Below are 27,247 nucleotides of genomic sequence, written 5' to 3' on the forward strand. Positions count from 1 at the left end.
TCTCTCATTCTATTTGCGTCTGCTTGTTTTTTTTCAGAGTTTTTCATCGATGGACTGGGTTCCCTCCACGTTGGTTCGTGTGATGATGTCATTGTGAACCACGCCACCAAGATCAAGCTTCCGTGGGGTCAGTCGGAGAGCGACAAAACCTACGCCAAGTTCCGCTACCCCCCGGCATCTTCTGACGCCACACATACCAAAAACGGCCTCCTGTACTTCAAGAACCGCTTCCAATGTCTCACACACAACTGAACACACTCTTCCACTGCACCCATGTTCCCTCTTTTTGTCTTCCTTTCTCAAAAGACCTCTTTTTTCCGGAGTAGCTAAAGGGGATTTTTGAGGGGACTCGGGGTGGTGTGTGTGCTTGTATGCATATGTGTGTGTGTGTGTGTGTACAGTCTGCTAAGTAGTCCCTTTCCCTCATTTTAATGTGGGAATGTTTCAAAAATAGTCCCCTCCTTTTGGAGGGCTCAAAAACACCATTAATTGTGACTGACCGGAGAGAGACAGCTGCCGATTGTTTTTGCTGTTGTTGTTGATTTTTTAATAACTACAGAGTCAAGATCATATTTTTATGTCCTGTTCTGCTCAGTTTTTTTATTTTTAAGAGAAGTCTCTTTAGATACAGATCATTCCCTATCTGAAGCAGCTCAGTCCCTCTGGTTTCTCTTCTGCCAGTCATGGTTAAAGATCATTCAGCTTAATGTTTTTAAGGGAATTTGTTTGACATTCATGAGCGTAAGAGGTTGACGTTTGGACGATGGATGCTTTTTTAGGTGCAGAAAGGGAGACTCCCTCCTATGGGCATTGACGGACCGCCAAATGGACCACCGCCTCAGCCCACTCAAGCTCCTTTTTGGAGTCTTGAGTGTGGATCTGTATGAGTATGTGTGTTTGTGTGTGTGTTTATGTTTGAGGGCCTTCTCTCTGTATGTTTGCACTAATACAAATGGACTCAATTGAGAGATTGGACCCTGAGCTCGACCTGACAGAAAAAAAGAACCAGGCTGAACCCATAAAAACCAGCTTAGACTTTAGATTCCACTCCTAGACACCCCCCCCCCCATCTCTCTCTCTCTCTCTCTCTCTCTCTGAAACACTGTAGTTTCTCTAAAGTGGGTGGAGGACGTCTTAAAGCAAACTAAGTTTCAAGTTTGATGTTTTAGTTCTATGTTGCCAAAAGCCTCTGTGCTGTCTGGGTTCAGCTCTGTTTTTATTTGTTTTGATTCATCTGACTCAACATGACAGGAGTCTTCTTCAGAATGCAGCCCCTTTCTCACATGAACTGAAGCACGCAGTCTGGTTTCCATAGCAACTAGACTCTAGACTCGTCTCTGGTGTAACAGTGTGATGTCCTGCTTGTCCTGGGTTTGATTAAACTGGGTCTAGTCCAGGGCTATCATTATGCAGAATGACTGTGTCATCTTGCCACAGTTCCAAACTCATCAGCGGATTCTTGGGCAAAAATATGTATGCCTTAAAGGAATACTTAGGGAACCTAACAATAGCCTACAATAACTCCAACTAGGCCATTATGTCAGTAACGGAGTACTGCAGATTCATCTATCTGGAAGAGGGGGCTAGTCCTGTCTCTGAAAGAGTGAATAATACAGATTTATTACATTTTCTGCAAGATAGGAATTCAGCAACGGAAAATCTAAATCAAGTCTGGGGGGGTTCCTTTAAATGCTCCTTCACATTTTTGCTCATGAATGAGGAAACCTCTGCACTAGTCGTACTCTATCAGAAATGATGGTGAAGTGGTTTTGTCTGGACATGAATAGCACTGAATCCTTTAAAAGAATGCATGGTCATAGTCTCAGGTGCAACAGAATCAGAGTAGAACAGCATATCTAAATAACTAACAGTATCATTCTGAAAATGACTTGCTAACCGGAATAGCTCTGTTCTGTCCCAATGACCATAACAGTTTGACCTTTCTACCCTAAACCGTCCTCAGAGTATGAAGCCCTTTCCTTATACCTCATTCCAGCATCTAAAAACAAAAGCATGAGCAGTGTGATGTATGTTAAATTAGACTAAACCTTTCTTGTCATGTCCATGCTGGAAACAGTACTGTACAATCGTCACACCTTTTTTTATCCATATGTGGGAATTAAACATGAAACATTGGACTGGAAAGACTTCTACAGAAATCACTTTCAGACATACAGAACACTGCTAAAAATGCAGTCTTAGGGTAAGTGAAATCACCTTAAACCTGGTTAATATATGAGAAATTTCTCTGTTTGAAAGTCATGTTGAATTAATATAAGAATAATAAGGCCCTGTGTCGCTTTGTGTTTGGTGAGGGGATTGCTTGTGGGTTGATATTTCTAAGAAAGTTAAGAAAGAAAGAAGCCAATTTCCATGAATTACTAGAAACTAGAGGTGAAATGTTGTATGTTTGCGAACAGAGAGCATCTGAAAATGTGTGGCATGGAATGAGATAAAGAATGTATAGTAGTTTAAGTTTCAATTACTTTTTAATATAATTAGCCTTAATAAGTCATGAAGTATTTGGGTGTAGGTTCAATTCAGTTCTTACAACAAGCTCCTAATAATGAAATTAAGAAATATTAAACATACTGACTAGATTTAAGATGATTTCACTTAACCTAGTCCCTTGTCTGTTGGCCTTGGTTAAAGGAAAGGTTTGGAAGTGATGTTTTCCTGTGTTTGTGTGTGTGTGTGTGTGTGTGTGTGTGTGTGTGTTTTTTTTTTTTTTTTTTTACTTCTAGTTTAGTATCATGGCTGAAGATGGAGCTGCATTGCAGGGGGAGGACAGAGGTTGTATGGTTTACTTAAAAGAATCTGTAATTTTATTAGTGGCGGAAACTGTGACCTTGCAGTTTTGACCTTGTAATATTTTCACCAGGTGGTGCCCTCTGTCTAAAAAAAAAAAAAGATAAAACACTTGTACTGTATTGTACTGTACCAAAATTGAAACGTCTTAAGTTTTAACAGGTAACCTTTACAAGCCCTGGAAAATACTTGGCTCTGGGCATGAATGAATGTGAATAAATTAGAGGCTTGAGGTTGAAATGTATAGTTTTCAGTTCGCTTTGGAATCTAGGAGAGGAGGCCTGCTGCGCCTGAGAGGAACCTCAGCTGGGTTGAGCTTGGTTTAAGGGATAAGAGAGGGGTAGAGAAGCTCTATATGGACACTCTGGTAAAGGATGACAGTCATCCATACACATTGTTTGAATTGCTGTGTGCCGCTTCCCATCTCCCCTGCTTTTTTCCTCAAGCTCACTGCAGCTTTTTTGACACTGCACTGACTGTCTCCTCACCTCTGTCTTTCTCACTGTGTCTGCATGGACCACAAATAATCCTCCTTTCTGTTGCTGTTTTGTAGTTACAACACTAGGTGGCTGCCCTGTGCCCATAAACAAGAATTCAAGCATCGCTTACTGATCACCATTTCTAAGCAAGTACGTGTAGTATGCAAACCACTAAACCCCAGAACCACTAGAGAGGAAAAAAACACACACAATGTTATTATTTGTTCCCCTTTTTGTAAATGTGAAGAGAGCATCTGGAAATGTGTGGAATGGAATGAGATAAAGTTTTGAGTATAAGAATTTAAATGGCTTAAAATCTCCTTTTTTATGGGCTGTTTTTAATGTTGTTTACAATTAGCTTATTTATAATACATTATAAATACTGAGGTTAAAATAAAGCGTGTGTATGTGTGTGTGCATGTAAGGCATTTGTGATGAGATTTTGTTATGGTATTTTTGGGGACCTTTACACTACAGCAGTCCTGTAATAATCTTGTTAGGACACTATACTAGAATGCTGAGGTCATGACGTGCCTATTATTTTAAACGTGTTTATTTGAACATTCAAAAGTCAAGGTTTCACAGGTGCAAAATGCATTACATCAATACTAGGATTAGAATCAGGTGAAACAGCACATACATCACCTCTGTAGGTTCTGACAATCATATACCTGACTATCCAGGTAGTCTGCCAGATGAACAAAATTGATAAATGATATTCTATATAATCTAGTTGTATTTTCTAACTAGTTATTTTCTAACTAGCTTATTTCTAGTTCTAACTACTGCAAATAAAATTGTCAACCATTAATAGATGCAAGGGATGAACTATACTGAATATTTTAAAATAATGAAACAATTTATTTTCATCCTTCTGACTTCTTCTGGTCTAATATATATCAACTAATATAAAGTTCTAGATAAATGGCTGCCTCTATTGTGCTGACAGACATGTAACAACAGCTGTTTCTTTTAGAATTGGACCCTGGAACAGATAAGCATGAACATGCCAGCTAGAGGGCTAAAGGGGTATAAAGCTCCCCAGCATTAAGCTGTGGAGCAAGGGAACTGTGTTCTCTGGGTAGATGGTGCTGCACCAATACCTTTAGGAGGAGTTGGGGGTGAGGTGGCATGGTGATTGTCCATGCAATCAAATCATCACAGCAAAGCTCCAAAATCGAGTAGAAAGCTTTTCCTGAAAAGTAGAGCTAGTTACTCCAACAAAAACAGGATAAACACTTTTTGTAATACCCTTGCTATTGGAAGAAACAATGAATGCGCAGGTGTCCCAATACTTATGTTACATTAGCACAGACCTGTGCAAAACTACAAACCGGCAGACCCACCTTCATTGAATCAACCAAAGTCATATTGCCCTCTATGCTGTGGATTGTCACAGGTACTCTACTGCATATGACTGTCATAGGGTGTTACAAAGGGCTTTTGTTTTTAAGTAAACATTGTATTGACCTTTTCCTATAACTGAATGACCATGTCATATGAAGATTACAGAATTTAGTAGAGGGGCAACTTTCTTCCATAATCAATTTCAACGAAGACGAAGCACAGTGTGTTACAGTACTACTGTAAATAGAGATATTCATAGCATGGTGGGCAGGGAAGAGTTGCATGAGCGCAGGCACGGCCGCTTCTGGCTGTCAATGGAGGTCGAACTGTAGGTTCCAAGGGCAGAGCTCATTGAAGTCGAGGTCCTCATGCCTCTGCCCAGACTGAGAGACTTACTCTCTTGTTTTTGATACTCGATAGGAGACTGCAGAGCTATGAGGGAGACAATCAGAGAAGAAGTGAAAAAGCGTGCCCACTGTAAAACAGTATTCCACTTGTCTTGTAATGCTGGATGTGTAGTAAGCAGTTACCAATAAGGAAATTGCGCTGCGTTTCCAAAATCTGGATGATATCGTTGGCCCAGGACAGTCTGGTTTCCGGGAATGGCGCCTGAAGTACAAACCGTTGCATGCTTCCACTGGCATCACGGGACGTCAGAACCAACCGACATGGGTCGTCAGGGCAACTGTCTTCTATGCCCAAACAGCTCACCTTAAAGAGATGCAAGGATACCCTCATATCCTCAAAAATGCATCTGTTCTATTCACTGAACACTTCTCAACTGGTTTGCTAAAAAGAATCAAACTTCTCATCGCTACCTTTATACTGTTTTTGTAGATGTATCCCGGTAGTGAGAATTCCTTCTTTCGGTCCATTGGCTCACTCAAGATGACCAACTGTTCGAAAAGAAAGATCTGTCTCTGTTTGGGCCGGGGCAAGACGCCAGTCTCCTGTTCGATGAGCGTGAAAGTGTCCTGCTGAAGCAGTTTCCCCTGAGCTGTTATCTTCCCCTAAGGACACATTGCAGTCGTTTACAGGAGCGTCATACAGCAGTGTGTCTCTCGGCAGTACAGTGAAACGTGTCTCTACACCGATCAGCCATAACATTCCCACAGGTGAACTGAAAATGATTGATTACCTTCATCTACAGTAAAATCTGTTAAGGGGTGGTTATATTAGGTAGCACATGAACAGTCAGTTCTTGAAGGCGATGTGTTATAAGCAGGAAAAATGAGCAAGCAAAAGAAACTGAGCCACTTTGACAAGGGCCAAACTGTGATGGTTAGTCGACTAATTTGGAGCATCTCCAAAATGGCAGGCACTTCAGGTCACAGTGAACTAGTGACGGGTCATGTGCACCTGAGGCCTCCATCCTCACAACTTACAGGACTTAGCAGAATCTGCTGCTATGATCTTGGTACCACAGGATGTCTTCAAAAGAGTCCATGCCCTAAAGGGTCAGAACTGTTCCTACTCAATATCAGGCCGGTGATGTTAATGTTATGACTGATCAGTGTCTCTTACCAGTGCTCGAAGTAAACAGATAGTCTCCAGCACCCAGTACCAGCACTTTTACATTTTACTCTTTCGTGTACCAGGACTTTATCTAGCATACTTTGACATAACAAATGGGCCAAACGCCCAAAATTTCACATCAATTGCATATCAGTGCATCTTCTGCATTCCGCATGCTTAAATCTACTTAAAGCCTCCTTGGACACCACATCAATCCCAGCAGACACCCCTGTCACCCCAGTGTCTTTTTCTTTTGGAGGGGGGCTGGGGGTTACTACCGAGTAAGGGAGTACTGGCACTCCATTTCAAGCACTGTCTCTTATTTAAAGTGATGCTTTAAATAAGCAACTGCATAAGCAATTTGGCATCCGGTTTTAGACACTGTTTGACATACTGTTGTCTATGAAAATGGACAAAAGTACAAACACACAGTGCTAATTGATGTGGTATTAAATTCAATTACTTATTATCTAGCCTCACAGCTCCAGTAAAGAAGAAACCGAAACAAATGTTTGGAAACTGACTCATCTTGGTAGACCACATTTGGGATAAAAGAAAAGTCTGTAAATACAATACCAAAACTATCAGTTTATAGTAATTACATGTGTATAGATAGGATTCTGTATAGTAATGGATAATAACCCAGACTGTAAAATGACTGAAGTGTTCTAACAGTGCTCTGTGTATGTTCTGCTCACCTCAAAACCTTGTAGTCTTGCCACATTCATCATATCGTTACATCGCTTAGGAACAAAGCACATCACCTCTACTGCTCTCTGAATAAAGAACAGATCATTAATTCAGGCACAATAATCAAATCAATTCCAGCAAAAGATGCATGAATGGATTAGCTTTTCCTCCTCCCATTTACCTCTAGGTCTTCTGTGTGGTTTCCTGTTTTAATGTAGTGCTTCAAGAAGTCCTGCACACACACAAACACTTACACTATTGATTATGTTGGACATAAGTCAAAATAAAAGGCTCGCTCTTACACTTACCTTCAGCAGGAGCTGGTACTTCATGATCCTCTGAACAGGTTTAATCAGCAGGTCGTTCAGCTGCAGTCTGTGGCCCAACTGCTGCCTTATTTCCTTTATAAAACCAAGACTTAGTGAGAACAATTAAATTAAAAGATTTTAAAGTCAACCTGAAAATTAAATCCTAAGTGAAACACTGTGTCCAAGAGTGTGCCTGAGTATTTTTGCATGATGATAAGTGGGGTGGTGAGAGAGAGGAGGGATGCAACATGATAATATTGGTTTATTTTGCACCTCCCACTGGTGTGTGGTGATGTAATCAAACATGAGAAAAGTCTTTAGAGGCAGCAGAAGTCATTTAAATGTATGATTATGCAAACATAACTAAGTTTTTTAAAACAGTGTTTAATACAACCAGGATTTAAAATGACAAGATCAAAAAGGTACATTTTGACTTTTGGTTGATTTTTAAAGTCAAAGTCTCTATTTCATTCTTTCTCTCTCTCTCTCTCTCTCTCTCTCTCTCTCTCTCTTTTTCTCTCTCACACACACACTATTGGCAGCATGGGTTACCTCAAAGTAGGTGTCTATGTATTCAGAAACAATGCACTCTGACTTGGGCTTGTTCTGACAGTACACTACATACATTTGCAGACGCCGCTCCTGCAAAAATACATAAATGCGCATGCGCACATACACACACACACACACACACACACACACACACACACACACACACACACACATGCAGAAAGTAAAGTACATTATTTGCCATGAGAACATTTGAATGAAAACTGGGGAATCCAATTCAGGTTGTGAAAACAGAAAAGGGAATAAAGTTCTCTCTTGTCTATACTTTAGTCTTTAAACTTTAATTGTTTTGCTTTTGATCTTCATATTTTATGCTTTCTTCAATGATCTTGTCCATTGCTGTTCCATATATAGTGATATAATTATATGTAATTATCACATGTCACTTATTGTTGTCTCAATAAGCAGATATTCACAGAGGAAAAACTGGATAAACATAAAACATGTTAGTTACAAACATCCTTAAACAGAAACTTGAACAGAACTCATAAATAGCACTCAAACATGGGCAATGTGGGGTACACAGTCTATTTTACTTGACTAAAGCATGTCATACTGAGTTTAAATGACCTTATGCCCTAACCCAGTCAACATGCTCTTGTGGGGCTAGGCAGGTTCCAGGTGGGCATGGGTTCTGAGTGGGTTTGTACATTCGTTTTTACAGGAGCCCAGTTTTACTGGGCTTCCCAAATGGATAAAAGCCCACCTTAATCTCAGATGGGTCCCATCTAGGCCTTGTATGCAGTGCACAAACCAGGTGGGACCCATGTTTAACCCCTACTGGTCCCATCACTGACCCTTGTGGGCATCCATATGTGGGGCCAACGTGGAAACTGAGGACAAAACTTTCTGGTTCCCAGTTGGGCTAACCACACAGCTAGTTAGCTGGGAACTTTTTTAATATGACAAAAGGAGGAAAAGAAGAAAGAGAAGAAGAAGAAGAAGAAAAAAACATACAGAAAAAAAAAGGAGAGAGAGAGGAGGATGAACAAGAAGGAGAAGAAGACAAAGATGAAAGTAGAACATTTCCATTCCCAATCATTATTGCTGGTTTAACGACAGACTTACCAGAATTTCTGGCCAAACAATACACTTACATGTTTGATGAAGAGCTTTCCCAGCTGCTCTGGATTAGACACACACTTCTTCAGTTCACCAAGGAAGTAGCTATAAGATAATAAAACATGGACTTTATGTGCAAACGCACACACACATAGACATAGATACATCAGAAACAGCTGGTTGGACAGTAAAATAAGCATGGTCAGTGCCACCGGAAAATAAATCTGCAGTTTTCCTCAAACACACTTCCACACATACGTGCCATTTTGCACAGCTGTCCTCATAATTACATGGACCAATTAGGAACAGGTGTTTATGTTTTAACACACATACTCAGGCACTTACACACATATATTCTCACTGTTAAACTCCACTACGGTTGTTCCCATAACTTCACAGACGTTATGTGGCCCAGGAACAGGTGTTTATGTTAACACAAATAAACACATACACACACTTACAGTGTTCCCTATTCATCCACTACAAATACACACACACACACACACAGATATATACATTCTCATCACAAGAGGAGTGAGGAGTGTATACCTACTCCTTATGCCAGTCGTAGATTTGGTGAACATTTCCAAACACTATTTTATCTTTCCCCTTCATACACTCCGGCACTCCAAAGTTATTCATAGTGGTCATGTAGCCCTGAGAGAGGGAGAGGGAGATAGAGAGAAGGTCAGGGTCGCTGTGGTTCCAAAAAGGGAAAAAAAACTTGTGTCTCCAAAATGACAATTTTACAGGAGAAGGAAAAAGCCTTCCTAACTTTCAACTGGAAGTCAGTATAAAATGATTCTATTCCAAATCAGTTTGGAGTATTTCTATTGGTCCATTCATCATGAAAAATGGATGCAATATAAAGAAGAATATACATATACATATCAGCTCCACTTACTATATAGGAGCACGTTATAGCTCTATAATTACAGACATCTGTTTCTTTGTATACATTGTTAGCCTTCTTTTACCCTGTCCTCCAATGGTCAGGACCCCACAGGACCACCACTGGTGGAGTGTTAGTGTGTGTTGTTGTGCTGGTGTGAGTGGATCAGACACAGCAGTGCTGCTGAAGTTTTTAAACACCCCAGCAACAATGCTTGACTGAGAATAGTCCACCAATCAGTAATATCCAACCAACAGCATCTTGTAGGCAGTGTCATGTGAGCACTGATGAATGACTAGAGGATCACCAATGCAAATTGTGCAGCAACAGATGAGTTTCGGTCCATAACTTTACAAACTCAACTCAACTGCCGTTACACAATGCATATTTTACAGAAAGGGTAGGATTTACCTTCACTATAAGGCCTAGATCTTCCACATATAACTTCTCTGTCTCTACCAGCTCAGTCAGCACGTATCTATCAGAGAGAGAGAGATTAAAACCCAAATCATTTCTCATGAGAGCAAATGAGTCCTTTAAATCATAAATGTCACATCTCACATGCTTTTTTCCAAGGCACTTTTTCTTTCTTCTTCATTGTGTTCAAGGATCACTGATTGGTCGCATTTCTCATTAGTCACAGACGGACCCCCTTCACCAGGGAGCGAGTGACTGGGATGAGTGTTCTGAAAATAGAAAAGTTTAGAAAAGTCACTGGTGAATTATACAAACACTAAAGCTAAACGAACTGTAGCACCTGCAAATCCCATCTATATGCCAAATATTTCCCTCCCAATGTTCTACTGAATTTAGCCCAGCCTAGTTCCACTCCCATTATTCACTACCAGCAATGGGACGGTGAAGGCTAGCATGTGTTAGGCTGGGATGCAAAGCATCCAACTTATCAAGTATCATGTTGTGTAATGAGAGAGGAAAAAACATCTTGCCCACCCAGAAAGAGTCAATCATGCTCTCCTGGCATCACCAGATATCCAACTCACAATCTCTCAATAACCTCTAAGCAATTACCTCTGAGACATCAGTTACTTGGCTGGGGTAATTTGTATTGTTAGTTGAACTGACTTCTGAAATCCTCTTCTGTTCCTACAAACAGGAGAGAAGTGATGATTACTGTAATGGTCACTTACATCAAAGTGGAACACTCTGATGTAAGTCTCCTTAAAGCTATAGTTTTACAAACAAATCTAAACTAAAGAACCAGAACCTGTCTCAACTGATCAACTGCACTAAGATAAGTGATATAATTGTATAAAGACAAAATAAATAATAATAAATAAATAAATAAATAAAAGAAAAGACGCACATTTAAAAAAGCAAAACACACCGCTGGTCCATCTGTGGGGGACTGGCAACTGAACCCCGATGCTGTGCTCCCTGAGCTGTAGCTGTGTGAAAGCGGCATAAACGTGAAGGCCCGTCCATCTGGGTTATTTCTTGCACCTGACCTCTGGCCTCTGCCCCCTTGTCCCAGACTGAGCCTGCAGAAAGGGTTGCTCAGCCACTGCCTTAGTGCTTTCAAAGAGCGCTGGGGAGATGAAGGGATTTGGGTGCTGGGGGTGGCCGGCCAGTGAGAAACGGGAGAGATGAGGGAGTGGTCGTCGGGGGAAACATAACTGGTGGAGGAGTCTGGAGTGACATCAGTAAGTCCTGAGAAAGACTCTGGAAAGGAGAGAGAGAGCGTGAGAGAGAGTGAAGAAGAAATTATACTTATCTTGGTAGCGTCTTTCTCTGTCATCTTTCCTGCACTAACTAAACTACATATACTTATAAAATCAGTATTTTAATAGTGCTGCATTCTTTAATAATTAAAAACATTTTTTGCTTTGTTTTGTTTATCAATATTAGCTATGTTTAAAACTGTGCCCTATTCACTATCCGCTACATGTGAAAATCCAGATCACTATAAAGAGCACTGTTATAGGGAACAGAATTTGATAAGGTAGTGAACGAGGTAGTGAATCAAACGTTATGTGTGTGAGCTCACTGCTGTGCGACAGCAGATTGCGCCACAAACAATGTAATAAATGATGGGTATTCCATGTCTGATAGGGTACATTGTTTGTACACTACTGGTTGTGGTGCATTGTGGGATTGTAATAGAGCATGGGAAATTCTGCACTGTTTTCGGACACCACAGTTGTGCTCTGAATAGTGAATAGGGCACAGTTTTGGACACAGTGTTTTGCTTTTAGTGCTATGACAGAAACTGGGGTTCACCAGTATGACTCTTATTCCTTCTGGTGAGTTTCACATAGCTAAATTAGCACAACAGTAGACTGTGCTCAACTAGGCTGCACAAAGATATTGCCAAAGACACCTCCATCTTCTGCGCATTTAATACTACATCCAATCCACTTCCTAAACATCCTTCAAGCACAAAAATTATTTTTAGTAGTATTTTTATCCTCTTTAGTAGTATTTATTTTTCATTGTATTTTTAAAAGCATTCTTTTTTATTTTTTATTGCTGTTTACATTGTTCTGTTTTCATGTTCGTCATTAGATTACATTAATAAGCTCATTCAAAATAACCTTATTTTAAACGATTATACTTTTAGTATATTTGTGCTCAAGGAAATCTACTTTCATTCAGTTGCATTTTAGCTATTTCATTTAGTTACAACTACTAATTATTTTGCTGTTTTATTACATCACATTTGTTTAATCATACCTCCAACTTTTAAGGTATGCCATTTTACTTTAGGCCAAGAGTAACTTTAGATCCTTTGATAATAGTAGTGATAGTGATCCTTTTATACTATTATACTCACTCAAGATGCTTTTTGGAAAGGTATTATAACCTTTTATTATTAAATAAACTTCAAATAACTGAGACTGGGTTACTGAAAGGACCCCCATGTGGGCCTGCAGTTTGCATATTCACTGTTAAGAGCACATACCTGACATGTTCATTTATTAAAGTCACAGATTTATTTTAAGGAATACAATCCAGATGTTCACATTTTAGGCAAACATGTATACAAGCTCCAGTCCAGTGATGTGCAGTTTTTAGCTTCTACCGCTCCACTGAGATGCTAACAGTGTCCAGGCTCGCTTCTGATGACTGTTCTCCTTATTCTTACGTTTGAAAAATTATTTTGTTTTGCAGAGTGCTTTGTAACCAGATGTAGCTGTGTGCGCAGAAATGTGTGCACATCTGTGTGTGTAGATGTTTTTTCGAGCGTGTGCTTCAGCGGGCATTAATATAGTTGATATACTGCAGTTCAGAACATGCCTTACTGCAGGTCATTGCTCTGCAATGTAGGATATTTGAGCCTGGCTGAGATGTTTCAAACTTCCTGTGGAACGGCAATGGGAGAAAACACTCATCATCAGAGGAACGTGCCTGCATGCTGCAAACCACTCCACTGTTGTGCAACTCTTCAACTCCTGGGGGCCCCTGTTCCCAGATGAGGTTGATTCAGATTTTCAGCGTGAACGTTTTCCAGCATCACCACAAACATTCCTCATGTTGCTATTTCTGCAGATCCCGCCACAAACGTATTCAATATTACATTATAAATATATCTGCAGGCTACACGAGCAGATTCTGCCTTATAAGCCCATGAACAGCAGCAGTTGACATCATTGCGAAGGGTGGGGGTGAAACACAGGGGCAGAAACAGGAGCAGTGATCGGCTCTCTGTACAGGACGTGGATTAGCCAACTGTAAAGGACACAAAATCATAATCCTTCACTAACCTACAAAACCAACACACACACAGACCACTCAGATTTTTGGGCAATTGGATGTCAAATGTAATCATATGATTTCATCTGGTAACTAACCATAGAAATGCTGCAAATGTAGAGAGTGAAGGCTGGAATAGCTTTTTGCTTTATTATCAGTATTAATAAATGCATTTGAATGGACCCATGCATATTTAAACAGGCAAAGTGTGACACAGACAAGATTGGAGAGATGGTTTATAACTGCAGAGTGAAGACATTTCCACTGCAGTGCTAGAAAAGACCTGCTCTGTGGTGGTCCTGTGGTCTGTGGACTATTGAAGAACAGGGTAAAACACCCATTATCATTGATTTTTCCAAGTATTCCTGTCTGTTCATGTAAGGAAAATGTGAGCAATGGAGTTGTTTTTACTTAGGGCTCCAAGCACCAAAATTGCTAGATCATATTATCATATGTTTCTATTCTTCTCTTTCTTCCTTTTCTTCTTCCTTTTTTTTTTGGTTGTTGTTATTATGGTTGTGGTAATTATTCATTTAAATTCTAGTAAAATAAAGTACAGGTTGGTACTGGGTGTCCCCAAACTCTTGACATACAGTATCTCTTCCATGTCACTCATATTTTAAGCCTGATGCAGTAATTAGGGAAGACACCATATAAACTGATATACTGCAATCACTGTTTTTAGGCTGGTTAGGTAGGTCACAAGATTACTGTACGTTACAGGCAGACATTGCACTGTGGAACATGAGACGGTTCAAAGTGTATGTTTAATGGATTGATGACAAAATTGCAGTTGTTCATACAAAAAAAAAAAAAAAAAAAAAAAAAAAAAAAAAAAAAATATATATATATATATATATATATATATATATATATATATATTACTTAGTTTTATTCAACAAAACCTTTTGACCTAAAATAAATACTTAAACTGCTGGTTACCACATGAAGTTTATAGCCTTATGTGAGATATGAAAATACAGAAATGAAACTGAAAAAATCTCCTCTTACCTTGATCTCTGATGGAGTAGCACTCACTTGTGGTCAAAACTTTCTGAAAGAGGTTCGTACAGCCACACCCCCCCAGAGCACGACGCTCCTCCATGCCCACTCAGTAACACACTGCATCAACTTAGACTTCAGCTTAGGGTCTGTGTACGTGTGTGCGCGCACAAACACACATACACACACTTCAGAGATAATCCCTCAGTCATGAAGCCACACTCAACATCAGCATAATCTCCAATCCATTATACTGCGTCCAGACAGACAGAAAACCAGCCAGAACCTCTGGCCTGATGTTCCATTAGGTCAAAAGATCAAAAGAGGGAAAACAGGGACACTTTGCAGGTGATGAAAGTCCCTCTTCTGTTTCTTTCACACCAAACCACCAGTTAGAGAAAGCAAAAGAGAGGCCAAGAGTGTGTGTGGAGTAGAGAGGAAAGGGGGTGGAGTTGCACCATTGCTGGAGTCTATCCTCCTTTTCCTCCCTTCGCCCCCTCCCTTTTCTTTACTGTTGTTTCTCACAACACACAACACATTCTTTAATGCTCATCTGCCCACTTTTGAGAACTGCGTAACTGTGTATTATTATGTTGGACCTAATGACTCTACTAGCATGTAATATTCTCAGGCCTCTGAGTATAAACTTTGGTAGCAGATATTTCCTTCTATTTATTTATTCGTTTATTTTATTTAGTCTTTGGGAGAGGGTGGTAATAATACTCTACTGCATATGAATGTAACCACACATCACATTTCTCATAAGATTAGATTATGTATTCAGAGAGAAATATGAAATGCTGACTAACGCAAAAGAAAATCCCTGGATTTACACATTTACGGCATTTGGCTGATGGTCTTATCCAGGACAACTAACATTTGAATCATGTTGCATAAGTTTGCGAATGGATTTGCTCAAGGAAGAGAACTGCTGTTACCCGCCAACAAACCATATACATATACAGTTTTGCTAACATGACCCCTAGGTTATGTTGCTTATTATAGCTAATTTAGCCATAATCCTGTATAAGAAACCATATCCCTCCAACAGATATGTTTGTGTCATAGTGTTTTTGAAATACACATCCTAAGTATGATATGATATGATATGATATAAACACAGTGCATGTCACTAACTGTGGTTTCACATGGACCTTTTTCTTTAAAACAGGACCTAAAGCTTGTAATTATTATTATTATTATTATTATTATTATTATTTTGTTGTTATTTTTTGTTCTCAGAGCAAGTGAACATAATTAGCTAGTTCTGCTGTCTAAGTTAATCACATTCAGCATTTATTAAGAATTAAAGTACACTCAGTTTACCTCAGCATTATTTTTAAAGAATACAATGTTAATTTAGTTAAATTAGTACATAATGTACTGAACGGAAATCGTACGGTAACATCTTTAGGTTCAGTAGCAATATTAGCAAAGAACTGTATAATACATTTAGTACATTTAATACATGTACCTCGGCGGTTCCGGTGTCGTGACACATCCCATCCCCTCGACCGTTCCAATGGTTAAAATCACGCACGTGATTAATTGCCCTTCTTCTTGCGGCTGTTATACTTATATGCCAGATTTAAATTGATCTATTGTTGCTATTTACCTTTATTTATTATCACTTAATGTGAATCACATATTAGCAAATTCAACGATACAATATTGTTGTTGCTACGCTGGCACATAAAGCTGATTCCAACAGGTAAAGCTAGCTATGGTGCACTTGCTATCCGCTCTCGAGCTATCTAGCTAGTTCCTTTAGCGTGTGTTAGCTCGCTAACAAATATTAGCAACAGTCATCTCTCTCGATTGTTCCATTGGGTGAAACTGTCCACGTGGTTAATTGCCCATTCACGATTTAAATAAATGGAAATATATTTTTTAATACCGTGTTCTTTTCTTAACGGTGTTGCTGTTTACTTTTTTTCAAATGACTATTTCTGTGGACCTGTGCAAGATCAGCAGATAATTAAGATCCAAATAAAATAATAAAGCGATAAAAAAAACAACTACCACTAGAACACACTGTGAAGGAGGGGGCAGCTCGGCTGGCTAACCAGTAGCATGATAGCTAATACAGTCGAGGGCAATGAGCTCGGCTGTGTAACCTCTAGCGATTTGCGCTGATACTCCCCGAGTGAATTGGTACAATACTCGTTGTACTCTTAATATGTTAGAGCTTAAGAAAATACAGGATTAAATATGTTCTAGTAAGCAGTTGCTTTGGGTCGTTGCTCACTGTATTGGGTCCTAAATGGGGATAGGATGTGTCACGACACCGCACTCCATTTCCCAGAATCCAAAGGAACATACTACGAGTGATCATGTGACTTCAACCAGCCAGCCCTCCTCCTCGCTCCTCCTCGTTCTGATTATTACCCACGGTTGTATTGATAATTAGGGTAGTATATAAGCCTGGGCTTTACAGCTAGTTAGTTGCGAAGTATTGTATCCATGTTTTGATGATGTACTGAGCGCTGTTTCTTGCGCATGACTTTTGGTTTTTCGACCTTGTCTTTCTGCCTGTGTCTTGTTTTTTTTGGACTCTGTTGCCTGTTTCTTTTTCGCCTGCGTTTTTGACTCGCTTTTCTTTAAAACTTCTCTTTCAGTTCATGTCTAAAAGCGTCTGACCTTGTGTGGCACGTTACACATTTCAAAGTTTAAGGGCTAGAGAAATGTTAGCTATAAATAGCTTATGTATCTTTTCATAGGTTTAAGATGCCATATAGCTAATGCATTAATGCTCAGATGCAGTTTTACATGCATTTTTTTTTGTACAATTTTACAGTTATTACAGTTACAATTTTAGCTTTTATTTTTTTCTTTAAAATGGATTCAGTAAATTAAAAGATTTAGTAGATCACAGTAGCCACATAAAATAGCTTAGCTTAGCATAACCTGGACTATCCTAACAAAGCTTAGCGCTGTAACAAGACCAAATCCTTTTTTTTTATTATTATTGTTTGGCCTGCTGGAGTCTTGCTGGATGGCGTTGCTTGGTGTCCTGTATGCGCAGAGTGCTACTAGCTCATCTTCTCTAGTCAGTCTTGCGTTATCCTTTAGCCTTTTTAATCGTATCCCCAGTTTCCTTTTGATGCAGATACCCACAGGCGGCACTTTTTCTGGTCTGCCCATTTTTTGGTTGGCCCCTCTCCGGTTGGTCTACTATAGTGTTAGCTTTTTTTTTTTTTGCTTTTCCTAAAGTGGCCACTGTGTTAACCCTTAAGAAAGGTTTGCTAGTGGGCTGGGTGCATGTGAATGTTGACACAGTTTTGGGTGGTTTTCCTGCCGTTTTACAGCTGTGTTTTGGTTATATTCATGTAAAGGACCAGACAACAATGTTTGAGATTCACAGTCACTTCCATGTAATGACCTTTCCTCAAGCATTTACTGATCATGAGGTTGGACAGGCTGACTTCTGCATTTAAATTAAGATTTATATAGATACACAGTATTGTACGTGTTGTACAATTATTTTATTTTTATTTAATTGTAACTCACAAAAGCAGATTAAAGCCTGATCTTTTCTGACTGGAAATATCTGCTTAAAATGACCACTGAGTGGACAGACTTTGATGTAACATCACTGTGACGTCACTCAAATGTAGGTGGGACTTCCAATAAATCCAACTCAATAAGGATCCTCCCAAATCTGACTCTGAGTCCAGTCGTTATCTATAACTTCTCACTCAAAAACTGCGCAAAGGAAAATGTGTCTGACAGGAAGGGTCTTAAAAACAGGTAACCCTCTTCTTTTATATAGGCCACAGTTATACATAAATGCAATGTAAAGACCTTTTACTTCTTAATGGTCAGAAACAAGGTCTGCATTTCTTTAGTTGGGAAAATCCTTTAAATATATATTAGTATAGTATAATAGTGCTTAAATTTGCATTGTAGTTTGCTTACTTCTGGCAATGGAAATAATTTAGACATTTAAATCAAGTAAATTAAATTCATTACTCTTATTAGTGTGTGATGTGCCATATATAGCAGAAGGATTGTCTGTACTGTTGGTCAGTGTGACTAGAGGCTTGCCCTCACTCAGAAGTTACACAGGCCTGACTTCACTTGACATATAATCCTGCTAATAGGGATGAGACGCGCGCGTGTGTGTGTGTGTGTGTGCGCGCGCGCCTGTATGTGTTTACATGAATGCACTTTCCAAGTCCCAAAGTCTCTGAGGCTGGAAGTTTAAGTCAGTCTGATGGCTCAAGGTGCTACGGGGCGTTGCGTATGTGTGTTTACAAAAACACACACATATACACACTCACACAGCGAGGTGGAGGCAGACTGGGAGGTAACCGTTGAGAATAAGCAAGTGGATCAGTCAGAAAATTCCTTCTGTGTGATGATATAAAAACTCTTCAAGTGGACCTTGTGTTTTTATGGGCCAGTGTGGACTGAGGTGAGACTTTTTAGAATTTTTTTTATTTATCTACTTTATGCTCTTTATTTATAATTATTGTTACATTTATCACTGAGTCCTTGTGGCTAGAAGTGGCTTAAAGTGATTAAAAACAATAAGTAAAAAAATAAATAAGTAAATTGTTTCCCTGGTTGTTTATGTCTGGCTTTATGTTAATAACAGATCACACTGATCACAATCTATAATGAATGTTCTGTGACTTTTTTTTCCAATAATTTCTCCTACATGAACACAGTGACAGTTTATGACAATAAATGATAATGATAATGATAGTTAATATCAGTGAGTGAAGTCCACAAGCAAAGCTTTTAGTCAGTAAATGTTATAGTAGTGCTTTCTGGTTGCATAACACATAATTATAGTTAGCCTGGACATGTGCATGTGTGTATTCTTAGCCTAAGTAGACTAGATTTAGTACTGACAATTAAAGCACAAGCTTCTATAGGCTAAAACATTTAATATATTCAAAGCTGTTTCACATCTGAAAAGGCTTGTTGGGTCATTGCAGCTCTCACGTGGACAAAAGGTAATCCTGCCTAATCATTTAGACCAGCCCAGTCATCCTAGATCAGTGGACATGCTCTAAAAAGACACTGCCCTTTATGTTGATTTGAATGTATATCAATCTGCAGAATCAATTTTTTTCATTTTCAATGTCCAATACACTTAAAACACACATTTACTTACAACTGATTTAAGCGATTTGAGTTGGATACATACAACTAATGAAAGTAAAAGAAGCAACACAAGTTAGCAAATTTGCTTTTTCTTCAACATTTCATTAAGTTGCTAGTGTTCTGCCCAATCATTGTAAACAGCAGAGAATGTGGAAACTCAATTTCACAGCCTGCAACAACAAGGCTAAGTAGTTCACCAAAGAGCATGAGGAAGATGCATACAGAGAAACAGCAATATGAAGAAAATAAATAAAACAAGTAAAAACATATGTAAATAGAGGATGTTAGTAGGTGTTGAGAAAGACGTGGAGCTTTACCCAACAGATTTGTCCCAACAAACACTTATCACATAAATCTGCCAACTCGCTGTGTGTCATCAATATATGGCACAACTGACTCAGTTACTTGCATTTGTTAAATAACAATAATAAGAGAAAACTGATTTAAACCAATGGCACGTCTGATCTTCTCATTTTACTCTAAACAACAAACAAGCTTATTTTCATGCAAATTAGTGTCTTTAATCTCTGTAGATTGGTAGAATGACAAATGTGCCTGATATTTCCAGTTACAATATGAATTACACTGTGTGAATTTACTTACTGTTTTCTGATTCTAGGTCTTTAGTAGCTCCTCAGGACCTAACTGTGATGTAGGTGGAATTACTTAATACTTTAGACATGGCAGAGTTGCAGGATTCTGAGGATGCAAACTTGGGGTCTGGTCCAAAGGAGGAAGATGAGATCTGTGAGTTTCAAAGTGACTCAGATTGTGGGAGTCTTCTGTCAGACGATTCTGTGCTGCCAGATTATGAGGGAGAAGAAAACAGCACCCAAATCGCTAACACCCTTTATGAAGCTTGCTGTCAGAACAACGCCCCGGCACTGAAGAGGATCTTAGAGAGAGGAGTGACATGTGATGAAGTGATGGAGGTTGACATAAATGGCTGGGTGAGAGAGCATATGATCACCTTAACTGGTCAATTCTTACTTCTTTTTTTTTGTTTCATTAAATGTATGTTCTTTTGTATTTATTCTATTGGTACACTTTTTACAAGCATAACACACTTACTGCCCATATCAATGGTTTTAACTACAACTCAAATTTAACACACCCCATTCAGTCAATCAAGCACTTCTGCAGGTTGCTGCAGATGTGTGGCCGTGTTGCCTTAGGGTTCCATAATGGTTTTATCCACACGCTCAGTTCACGTGTCAGACAGACAGCTGCTCAGTCTGTACGTGTTGCCTGCAGCTCTGTGTCCATTGAGGAAATTATTACTGTAAAAAAAAAAGCGACAGTAAAACTGTTATGGTTGAACTTTGGCATGCGTCCCAAACCAAAAAATAAGTGTGATGATGTCACCAATGAATCTACTATTAAATTAGTTGCCAACTAAGTAGGTTGTCACTGTAAAGGTTTCATTATTGTCAATTTTATGCACATTTTAGCTATAAGGGAAAGCATCAATCAAAACCAGGTGAATTTCTTATATGGTCAAGAATGGAGGTGGATTTCAAGTTGACTTTTTTATGAAGTTTAGCTGTTTACTTTGTAGAGCCCAGTTTCACAAATGTTGTGTTAGCACCATGCTAACCACATTTTAGGATGTTTCTTGTCATCATGTTCAGGTTATCTAATGCAAAACATTTGTATCCAGCTGAATATTATAGGTGTTATTGATTTTTTCTAATGCATGTATTTTTTTTACGGTTAGAATGGTTTGATGGTGGCCTCATATAAAGGCTACCTGCCGATTGTCTATGGACTGCATAATTGTCATCACCTGGATATTAACCACCAAGACAATGATGGGAACACTGCCCTTATGATTGCCGCACAAGCAGGTCAGTCATTCAAACTTATTCTGAGGCAAGTTGCTGTCATTTGAAATTCTTTGAATTTGAGTCCATCTAAATGTTAGAACTCGTCGATTAGTGTGCATATAGAGTGCTACACTAATGTAAATATCATGAGTTTCTCTCCTACTTACTAAATACCTTTGAGTATTTAAGTCTTTAACGAAGCATTCAGCTAAGCCATTGTCCTGGGATTATTCTGTGCACAGGTCATGTCTCCATATGTAACTACCTCCTGAACTACTTCCCTGGAGTGGACATAGAGATGCGAGACAGCAGAGGATTCACTGCCCTCATCAAAGCTGCGATGCAGGGCAGGAGTGATGTAGTGGCAGCCCTTGTAATGCATGGTTAGTGGACTAAAATAAATACACACACTGTAATCAGATCTGCATGTACCAACCAGTAAAGCCACAGACCACATTAAAATATCACAGAAAGTGCTTTATTATATTAAACAAGTAGCCACTTTAATATGTGATCAGATTAGGCTGGATTAGATGTGAAATAGTAGAGTAGGAGAACTTCACCTCCTTTGGGTCAGTCTGCCTTTCTTACAATCATTAAAAAGCCATTAACTGATCCCAGATTAGCATTCTTACTTAATATGGGCCAGTTTTTTTATTGTTTTGTTATTTCATGTTGTACATTTATAAATGGAAACCTAAAGTTCAGTAACCAGGAATTTTATTCCAAGTACACTAAATTGACAAAAGTGTTGGGACATCTGCTGTTTAGTAAAAAACACTGCAATCAGTCTATATATCATGTAATTTTCACATAATAGAAAAAGAAGCTGATGTTTTTAAATATCACATGGTTACACAATTATAAGGCTTTTAACAGTAATGATCTGTACAGTTAAAAACTCTTGCTGTGTTTTCTTGTCTGTGTGTCTCCTAGGTGCAGACCTAAACATAGTAGATTCGTACCGTGGAAAATGCGCACGGGACTGGGCTCTAAAAACAGGCCGTTTTGACACTTTGTACCGTCTGCGCCGCCTCGTGCTCCGCCCCACAGCCGAACAGTTCTGCCTCAGCTACCTACCAGAATGGCCGGACCTCAAAGTCCGAGTCGCCAAGGCAACAGCCAATAGGAGCGCAGGGCAGAAGATGGCCCACCGTCTGAAAAACACTTTTGGATTTAGCTTCCCGCGGGATCCGCAAGACAATGGGGTCATGGATCACGTGGTGCGAATGACCACCGGCCTGTGCAGCCCGCTTGTTGCCACAGCAACACGGCCGCTCTGCCCAAGTAGCCCCCCAGAAGTGGGGAAGCGGCGACTGACTGTTCCAGAGCTCATCCTGAAGCATTCGGCCCAGGAGTTGGAGGAGATTTCAGTTTGCCACCGTAATGGTTCCATATCCTCTGCTGTCCCCTCGGTCCACTCAGCCGAGTGTATGCCAGCAGCCTGCTGTGCGGACACAGAGCGAAGGGGTAGCGTGCTGTCCACAGCTCAGTCCAGCCTCAAAACTTTTATCCCCCGCAGTGTAGCCTCACGGAGGAACAGCATATTCCCCTCAGGATGTGTCCCTCAGATCAGAGTGACCAAGTCAACAGAGCCCACGCCCAAGAAACAGAAAAAGCCCAAAATCCACAAGGGCTACTTGGAGCCACCCAAGTGGAAATACAAGGAGACCAAAGAAAAGAAGAAGAAAGAGAAGAACAAAACAGAGAAAGAGAAGGTAGAGAGTGAGAAAAAAGACAAGGACAAGAAAAAATGAGGTGTTGCTTGGAGGTAGTGTTCAGATAGTGCTCAGTGAAGTTTGTGAGTCTTTTGTGCTGTTGGATATGAGAATGATGGACTGTGCAAAATGCACAGCCAAGTCCACCCACTAGTTAGATCTCCCTCTATCACACATGAGACTACCTGTGTTGGAAGGGTAAAGGCTAACGTATACTCTCTGCAAGTCACATCTAGACCAGCCACCACATATTTTCGACCTGCTGCTAACACAATGTCATCAGACAGCTCAACACACTTGGAGGAGAACACTAAATGCCAATTCTACATCAGCCAACAGGTGCCCATGTTGGCTATTATTGTGCTGAGTTATTGGGGTGATGGAAGGCCTTCCTACCTACTCAGAAAGACAAATAATGCTTGTTTGGACACATTTGACCTAGCCTGACACGTAGTGATGAACTTTAGTAGGTGCATTCAAGCAGGAAAATAACACTGATTCTTCCAAGAGCCTCTGAAATAAATTGACTCATACAAACAGACACACACACACACACCTCTGCATTTGGAAAAAAGTTCAAGAATTCTGTTTACAATTCCAGGTAATGCAGTACACTCTAAAAAATATAGCTGCTAGGAAAAGTTTATTTGAGTGATGCCATAGTAGAACTGCCTTTGGTTCCATAAAGAACCATTTTTGTAATAGAGATGTGATTAAAAGATTTGCATTAAAATATTTTTGGTGGGTATTTTAAAGGTACTTTACATCTTTTTTACAAACATGGTTCTTTATTGAACTAAAATGGGTTTTTCTATGACATCACTCAAAAAAACATTTGTACCACCTTTATTTTTAATTGAGTTTACAATTACAGTTAATGCAACTAGTTGTGTTGTTATATACAATATATGTTGTTAATAACAATTGTTATTAGACTGCATCATATTTTAGCCAGAACAAATGATGGAGAGTCACATATTCTGTTTTTATTTTCAGTTTAGAAAAGGTAATAGATCATTTTAAGTTACATCAAATACATTCTTAGTAAAGTCTTGTGTTGGGTATGCTGATGTAAAAGCTTCAGTAAGAGTATGGACCAACACTGAGTATATGCAATAGCAGCAGACATCATTTCATCTGTACTGCAGTTTTAAAATAGATCCAACTGCTGTTTAGTTTTCCACTAATACTGCTCTATTGTACTTGTATACTTATAATAAAGTATGATATTTTTGACTAAGAGGAATGCTAATGCCTACTAAAGATGGTGTAACCATAATGTCCTCAGAGACCCTCTTGACCTAATGAGACGCTGTATGCACAAACAATTTCCTTATAAAAATAAAACGTACAAAAATGAACAGTATAAATAGATGCAATGCAGAAACAATGTTGACTTTATATTAGAAAGGACAGACATCAGATGTCAGAGAATGTATTTTTGTAAATAGATGGGTAAAATTGAAAAGGTGCACTGTTTAATAAAATGTGCTGCACTTACAATCTAAGAAATTAAAGCAGCATTATGTGAGAAATTGGCATTTCCTTGCTCCAAGGCTTACCTACAGTTAGGAAGTGGAATTCATGCTTTGAGCCACCACCGAAGACATGCATTTCTGGAAGAGCTGATAGATCCAGAATTCACTGAAAATGAAAGAAGCACGTGGACTGACAGGGTAGAGTGATATTACAAAATTTTACATGAATATGCAGCATTATGCGGTTCTAGTGAGAGTTGTCCTGCCTGCTTCACCAGCATTGCATAGTGCATAGACACTATTCTGCCTGTTACAGTCAGTGGAGCATCCCATTCATTTTGAAGCAGTTGTTTTAATGTAAAAATGCTGCATAATGCTGCTCTAAATACAGTTAGAATAAGTATTGGGAAGATGCTGCAGAGCCACAAAGGAATATTTAGTATCAATCTGAAACCAATAACTATTACTAATAGTAGCAGGATGCTTTCCTCCTCACTGTTAAGCAGTGATTTTAGTGAGTGTTCCCAAAATGATATACTTTAATCCTCTGACCTGCGCTGACACCTAAGACCATGTCTATGGAATTGTGGGGACAAACTTGATGCTGTTTAGTAATCTGCAGTAATAGAACAGTAATCTGCTCTTGCAGACTTACACAATGTCTTGTCAAGTTCAGCAGGGAGGTCACACTGAGATAAGAAACAGGAACAAACACACAAACAAGTCCGTTTCAGACAGATAGAGACCTGAGGAAGTGTTCTCTGCATTTGGACCTGTTACACAACAGAGTGAATGTGGAACTAAAACTACATTACAGAAACAAAAAGGGCAGTTTGCTCAGTGGTGGAAAGTAACGGATTGCGTCTATTGTAGTACTGTACACAGCTGAGAATCTTTCTGTGATAAAATGAAAATAGAACTGTAATGTACTAATCTACTTTTTAATCCAGTTTAGTGTGTAAACATAATCCATTCTGAATTCACAATAATTGCTTTTATTTACAAACATATTTCTCGGCCTGAAGTGTAGTGTCAAGTATTTTGCTCTCCATGTTGACTTTTGTGTTTAGTGGTACGTAGGCTTAATAGGTATCTTCAGATCCTAGTCTATACAAACTAGCTAAGGGCATTTTCTGAGTAAACAGTGAAGCACGTTTGTAAGTCGCTCTGGATGAGAGCGTCTGTTAAATAACTTAAATGTTAAATATTAATGTGATGAATGGTATGAAATATTAAGGTGAATATTAACACCACTCACACCACTGACAATCAAAAATGTGAAACAAAAGAACTTTTCATCAAGCATTTATACAATAATAACATATTGTTCACGAGTAAGTAATTTAGGGAATATCTTTACTTTCTTTGTAACTCTACTTCTACTTAATATAAGGGAGGGGGGTGACCTGGCTATGTTCTCCAAATGGACAAGACAGTGGAGCATAAGCTGATTTGTAAGTGTTCTGAGATCTTTTTACAGAAATCCCCTCCCAGACTCATCTGCATCTATAGCCTTCTATCTAAAGTCCTGAAGAGCTATTTGGATTTCACCATGGTGATACCACCCACTTCAACAATCAAGAGCAAAGCAACTAAATGTGTCTGAGGTTTAAATAAGAATCAGGCACCTGATTCTAATTTTAGTCATTTTAAGTAGTAAAAACCATGGGGGTTTCCTAATGTTTTCCTCACAAGAAATTGCATTTCTATTCATTACATACATTTTACAAATGAAATGAACAAAAATTCTGTGGTTATGTTACCTTCATATCTCAATGTTGCTAAAATGAGGAATAAAAATAGGTTTTAATTTATTTTTGTCATATGACTGTATCTAGACAGTTGCTTTAACTGTACACATACCCAGAATATTCCATCTTGGACTGTACTCATGTATCATGTACATATTCAGTTTTTTGTCCCCTGCATGCTCATGCTAAGGAAATGTATCATACATGAAATTATTAAGTCATATGATCATAGTAAATGATTGATTCAGTAAGAACACACAGTAGTACTAAAGCAAAGCACCACTTAACTCCTAATAGTGCACCCCTATTGAGCCTCATTAACAAGAGCAAGTGAGTGAAAAGGAGTAAGTCAGAACCATGACATGTTTCATATAAATATAATACAAAATATATGAAATAAAATATCTGAAATATAAATCTAAATCAGATTATAGAACAAATCAAACCCAAAACTGTGAAATGATCATAAATCTGATAAAGAAGAGGGTGGAATAATTGGGACCTGGTTTCATAAATATAAAGTGCAAAGTGCATACAAAAAGTCCATAAGAGGCCAAAGTTTCCTGTAAGAATGCCCGTCGAAACTGGCAGATACTGAAACAGAAACAATCAATCAATCCATCAATCAATCAACCTTTATTTTTAATCAGAGGTTCATTAAAGGTGGCCCCCACAATACAGAAAAACACAACTAAATATAAATGAAAGACAAGATGGTTAAAACCTGACTGTAAGTTGTTCCTCAAGATCAAATGCAAACAAGCGGAAAATTAATGTTAACCTCATGCACGGTGGCTAGTTAGTATGTCCTCCATGTTTCTCACTCTCAATTTTTTGCTCTTCTCTGTAGTGAGCGTGGCCAAAAGTGTCCATTTCTGATTGTGGGACAGCGAGTATCCGTTGTGTGGCGTAACAGTCTTTCACCACACGAATCTTTTGGGTCTTTACTAATCTGTGCTTTTCTCGGCAGTTAAC

The 27,247-nt window shown here is 39.0% G+C and overlaps 3 protein-coding genes across 3 annotated transcripts in view; 2 read left to right on the plus strand and 1 right to left on the minus strand.

Annotated features, from left to right (window-relative positions):
* Window positions 1–6,953, plus strand: part of b4galnt1b (beta-1,4-N-acetyl-galactosaminyl transferase 1b) — a 26,461-nt gene extending 19,508 nt beyond the window's left edge. Inside the window, exon 12 of the mRNA XM_072684440.1 lies at window positions 38–6,953. Within this exon, the coding sequence (XP_072540541.1) occupies window positions 38–252 (215 nt within the window). The 3' untranslated portion in view covers window positions 253–6,953. The remainder of the gene's footprint in view (window positions 1–37) is intronic.
* arhgef25b (Rho guanine nucleotide exchange factor (GEF) 25b) lies at window positions 3,825–14,487 on the minus strand. Its single transcript, XM_072683336.1, has 14 exons — window positions 14,394–14,487; window positions 11,017–11,351; window positions 10,701–10,775; window positions 10,233–10,357; window positions 10,083–10,149; window positions 9,333–9,436; window positions 8,815–8,884; window positions 7,700–7,789; window positions 7,148–7,240; window positions 7,021–7,071; window positions 6,848–6,925; window positions 5,453–5,644; window positions 5,165–5,345; window positions 3,825–5,066 (listed from the first exon to the last, which is right to left on the minus strand). The coding sequence occupies exons 1-14, from the start codon at window positions 14,485–14,487 to the stop codon at window positions 4,888–4,890; spliced, it is 1,734 nt and encodes a 577-aa protein (XP_072539437.1). The 3' UTR covers window positions 3,825–4,887.
* A 5,692-nt stretch (window positions 14,488–20,179) lies between these two features.
* On the plus strand, window positions 20,180–23,164 carry ankrd33ab (ankyrin repeat domain 33Ab). The gene is made up of 4 exons (XM_072683065.1): window positions 20,180–20,449; window positions 21,217–21,346; window positions 21,568–21,708; window positions 22,262–23,164. The coding sequence occupies exons 1-4, from the start codon at window positions 20,180–20,182 to the stop codon at window positions 23,080–23,082; spliced, it is 1,362 nt and encodes a 453-aa protein (XP_072539166.1). The 3' UTR covers window positions 23,083–23,164.
* The last annotated feature ends 4,083 nt before the right edge of the window (window positions 23,165–27,247 follow it).

The sequence above is a fragment of the Salminus brasiliensis genome, chromosome 7 (genome assembly GCF_030463535.1).
Source record: "Salminus brasiliensis chromosome 7, fSalBra1.hap2, whole genome shotgun sequence".
Lineage (NCBI taxonomy): Eukaryota > Metazoa > Chordata > Actinopteri > Characiformes > Bryconidae > Salminus > Salminus brasiliensis.

Excerpts from the sequence above, each read along its gene's own strand:
- arhgef25b (XM_072683336.1), bottom strand. The coding sequence starts at position 14,487 with ATGGAGGAGCGTCGTGCTCTGGGGGGGTGTGGCTGTACGAACCTCTTT. Across the intron at positions 9,437-10,082 it reads ATCTAGGCCTTATAGTGAAG|GGCTACATGACCACTATGAA; the intron begins GTAAATCCTACC and ends TCCCTCTCTCAG. Across the intron at positions 7,241-7,699 it reads ACATAGACACCTACTTTGAG|GAAATAAGGCAGCAGTTGGG; the intron begins GTAACCCATGCT and ends GGTTTTATAAAG.
- ankrd33ab (XM_072683065.1), top strand. The coding sequence starts at position 20,180 with ATGGCAGAGTTGCAGGATTCTGAGGATGCAAACTTGGGGTCTGGTCCA. Across the intron at positions 21,347-21,567 it reads TATGATTGCCGCACAAGCAG|GTCATGTCTCCATATGTAAC; the intron begins GTCAGTCATTCA and ends TTCTGTGCACAG. Across the intron at positions 21,709-22,261 it reads GGCAGCCCTTGTAATGCATG|GTGCAGACCTAAACATAGTA; the intron begins GTTAGTGGACTA and ends TGTGTCTCCTAG.